Raw genomic sequence first — 4,232 nt, 5'->3', positions numbered from 1 at the left:
GCCAATACCTTAATATTATCTGGAAGATGATTATAAATCTTGACACCTGCATAAGCAGGACTTTTATGAAACATTGTTAGATGGGTCGTTTGTTGGAAAAAATTGGAATTATTCCTAGTATTGAAACTATGAATTTCAGAATTTTGTCTGAACCAAGTTTTATTTGCAATCACAAACAGAGCCAAGGAGAATATGTACTGTGAGGCCAGAGGTAATATATTTAATATTTTAAAGAATTTTCTGCAGGAATCCCTAGGTCTAGCCTTCATTAGTATTCTAACCATTCACTTTTGAAGTTTAAAAATAACTGAGCTATGTGAAGAGGTTCCCCAAAACATCAATCCATATGACATAACTGAATGAAAATACGCTGATAAATCATCTTAAGGGAATTCAATGATACAAAAGGTCTAATTACTCTTGCACCATAACAAGTTTTAGTGAGTTTAACAGCCAAATTTTCAATATGAGACTTCCAAGACATATTATTATGTAATACTAACCCCCAAAACTTTAATTCAGTAGTTTTCATTTAATGCTTCATTAAACACTGGACAATTCTACTTTTATCTTCACCTCAATATTATTTAGCACAATTAAAGAAGAAAGTACACAAAAATTCTGATAATCCTACATCATTTGAGTGAAGAAAATAATAATATTAAGTGCTAAAGCTTATTCTGTGAATACTGAAGAAGATTCTGAATAAGCAGGCTTCAAAAACACAAATAAATGTCAAATCAAAACTCACAAAAAACGAATTAGAAATGATTAGCCATGTTAAAATGGTTTCAATGAAGATTCTGTACTTTATTAATCACGCAGGCCAGCGAGAATTGTGTTGAGTCATGGGGGTAGGATAAAAAATGCATCAATGGAAATGAACAGGATAACAGACATACCCCACGCTCAGATTTCATCAACTGTACTGGTACAGCCGCAAAATAATGGCCATGAGTGAGTTCATCATCACTGCATGGGGAATCTGAGGAAGGTTCTTCTTTGAAATTATTCACGTCCTCCTGTAAAAATGTGCCATGGATGCATTAATTTCATGTTATAATTTAATGAATTCTGCATTTAGCAACACCATGTTATGTTGTAGGAACTGTTACCAGGTACCACGTGTATTGTATCTTTCAGCTACTCTGGAGAATACTGTTCCATGAACACTAACAAGTTATGTATTGGGGAAGGTACTTTACATTCTTCGAACCTATTCATTCATATTCATATTCATATTTATTTGCATTCATACTGTTACAGCTGCAACACTTGAACAAGTCAACTCACTAAATACATCATTGTTAAAAGCTCTAAAATCCTAGAATGTATTAGACTAAAAATAAAACTGTACTTGCCTTACAACATCACTAAAAATTTTAAAAATATAACAATAACTACTACAATTCCCTTTTCTTTTCCTTTTTTGTTAAATAGAAAAAACCTTGCTATGCTTCCTCATGTGCCTGTTGAAGAAACTCATTCAATGTATAGAAAGGACGATCAAATAAAAATAATTTTAATTTATGTTTAAATTCGTTACATCCCTTTGACTTTTTAACTTCCAAAGGAAGTATATTATATAATTTAATGCCCACATTAATAACACTTTTCTTAAAAACTGATGCGTTACATTGTTGTACATGAAGATCATGTACCTATATACCTATGAAGAAATTTCAAGTATACTTTCAACACAAGGCCCATTCCAAAATCTGCACATTTTCACACAATAACATATAATAAAAATTACTGTACCATTGCACATTCCCCTGCTGTGTAAACTGCTGCAACACACTAGTATAAACAAAATTTTACTTGGAACTGGAGAAATATTTTAACAAATAGCAAAAATAAATTTAAGTATCAACCCCATAAAACATATTATTTTAATCTACAGGTGTATCTAACATATTTTGAAATTTTATGGAACAAAACTCAGTTTGTCATTAAAGTGCGCTAAAAAGTTTGTAATCCTTGAGTCACATAACTCTACCAGACGTGACCGCCTTGATACACTGCAGTAAGTTATACAGCACAGAACACTCCTATCATTTCACAACCTTCAGGAATAGCTCACGATCAAACGAAGCGACCTTTAATGATATATTTACTGCAAGAAAATCTCACCTGAGGTTCACTCTTCACGGCACAGAATACTGGTGGTTCCAGATGATCTTCATGTTTTATTTCCGTAACTGTAGCATCCGTAGTTGGACGTACTAAAAAACTTCCATTGTCAGCATCAGGTTCATTTTTGACATAATCCATGTTATTCCAATATTACTGTATCATATACATTTCTACCTGTTGATGCTAGCCTTGGAGTACTGTGTACTTCTGTCACTTCTGTCTATGAAAGTTCATTCCATGTCTCTTTACATGCCGAAAAATAGAAGTTGCGTTTCAACTTTTCGATAAACACAACAAATAATACGACATCCTTACGCCGCTTACGATTACCATTGACCACCAACGACACAACAATCACTACAACCGTTACAACCATGCAAGATCAACTTATATTCACCCGAACTTTTTGCTGTCATGGTCCGTCACGGCCGCTTGAATTCGGTTATTAGGCGAAGTGAGGTTATGGTTGGATCTATTAATTCTAGGAGCTATATGCCCAGAGAATGTTGATGATGTATGTAAGTATGCAACACATGTAGCACCTGAAGTCAGAAATACCCAGGCCTGCCACTGACGGTCACTGATACGTTTGCACGCATTTTGTACAGTATGTGCAGCTGCAGGTAGGGGTGTTGAATGGAAACTGTATCCTTTCACTTTCACTTTATTTTAAATTCCATTGATCCTTTCAGGTCACGCATGCCATAGGATATAGAATATGTCAAAATACATAAAAACAATGGACCCATCAACATGCACTACAGTCACAGTACAAAATTTGTACATAAAATGTTCAAATATCAAATTTATGCAGATATATGATTATCATTGTCACAATCATAAATTAATAGAAAAGACCTATTCGTAATATAGAAGTTTGATGCAATTATCTCCATCACATAACTACAAATACTTAATTTAACAGTCCAAGTAAAATACATTTCATCAGGATTTAAAAATTAAAATATATAATAAAAATTCAGTCTATACAATCAGTCATTTCATAGCAAGAACCTTAAAATTAAATATTGCTAATTAACATATTCCTCTACAGGATAAAAGGAAATGAGCTGTAAGTAAACCATTCATGACCATCTTAATTGTTTACTGTCATGTGTTATTTATCCTTAAATGCCCAGTGACTAGACCGACTAGACAGTAGAAAATCAACCAAACAATTCAAGAAAATATCTGGATTACAATCCTTTTTTATATTGAAAGTATTTGTGTATAGAGTAAAAAAAATGACAACATAAAAACCTCTGTAATGTAAATTTAAAGCTTATCTCATGATTGACCAAAATCTTTATTGATGATTGAACACTTTAATACCTGTTATATAGGCTCGATTGAACACTTTAATACCTGTTATATAGGCTCCTTTATCAAATTTTGAAGTACCCATAGGCTTCTTTATCAAATTTTGAAGTACCCATAATAGGTACATGTAAATTACCTTGGGATCTAGTTGTATATTCACGAATCTCATTAGTAAAGTTAAATAAATGTTTGTTATTATGTATAAAAGTAATGAGTATATATACTGTGAATATGTCATAATTTCCAATTTCTTGAAAATATCCCTGCAAGAATGTCTGGGTTTGGTGTTCGTTCTAAGAATTTTCTTTTGCAAGCTAAACACTTTTCTGGCATGAGAGGAGTCACCCCAGAAGATTATACCATAACTCATGATGGAGCGTATGTAAGCAAAGTAGATTGGCCTTAACTTTGGAAATGATACAATATGTTTTATATTTCGCAATGCATAGCACACAGAGGATAATCTATTGATCATTAGGTCAGTATGCTGTTTCCAAACATAATACATCAATAATGAAACCAAGGAACTTAGTTTCTGTTACACTGGAAATACTTTCCTGATCATAATTAATTTGTGTATCCAGTGCGCCACTCAGAGATCTGGATGTATCCTGGTACAACATCAGTTAACTTCCAACAACTGTCTTCACATGTATCCCAAAATTATTCGAGTTGCAAATTAAAATGCAAACTCCTTTGATGCACAACTGCTAAAACAGTCTGACCAACTTCAAGTCACTTGCTTAAGTAATAATCTTCTCTGTGACTGCCAACTA

General features: G+C 33.0%; 1 protein-coding gene across 1 annotated transcript in view; it reads right to left on the bottom strand.

Moving 5' to 3' along the window:
* Positions 1-2,653, bottom strand: part of LOC117282446 (zinc finger protein OZF-like) — an 11,231-nt gene extending 8,578 nt beyond the window's left edge. Inside the window, exons 1-2 of the mRNA XM_033752131.1 lie at positions 2,134-2,653; positions 903-1,022 (exon numbers count right to left, since the gene is read on the bottom strand). Of these exons, the coding sequence (XP_033608022.1) occupies positions 903-1,022; positions 2,134-2,274 (261 nt within the window). The 5' untranslated portion in view covers positions 2,275-2,653. The remainder of the gene's footprint in view (positions 1-902; positions 1,023-2,133) is intronic.
* Positions 2,654-4,232: the final 1,579 nt, after the last annotated feature.

The sequence above is a fragment of the Cryptotermes secundus genome, unplaced genomic scaffold (genome assembly GCF_002891405.2).
Source record: "Cryptotermes secundus unplaced genomic scaffold, Csec_1.0 scaffold318, whole genome shotgun sequence".
Lineage (NCBI taxonomy): Eukaryota > Metazoa > Arthropoda > Insecta > Blattodea > Kalotermitidae > Cryptotermes > Cryptotermes secundus.
This window is presented reverse-complemented; position numbering and strand designations above follow the sequence as displayed.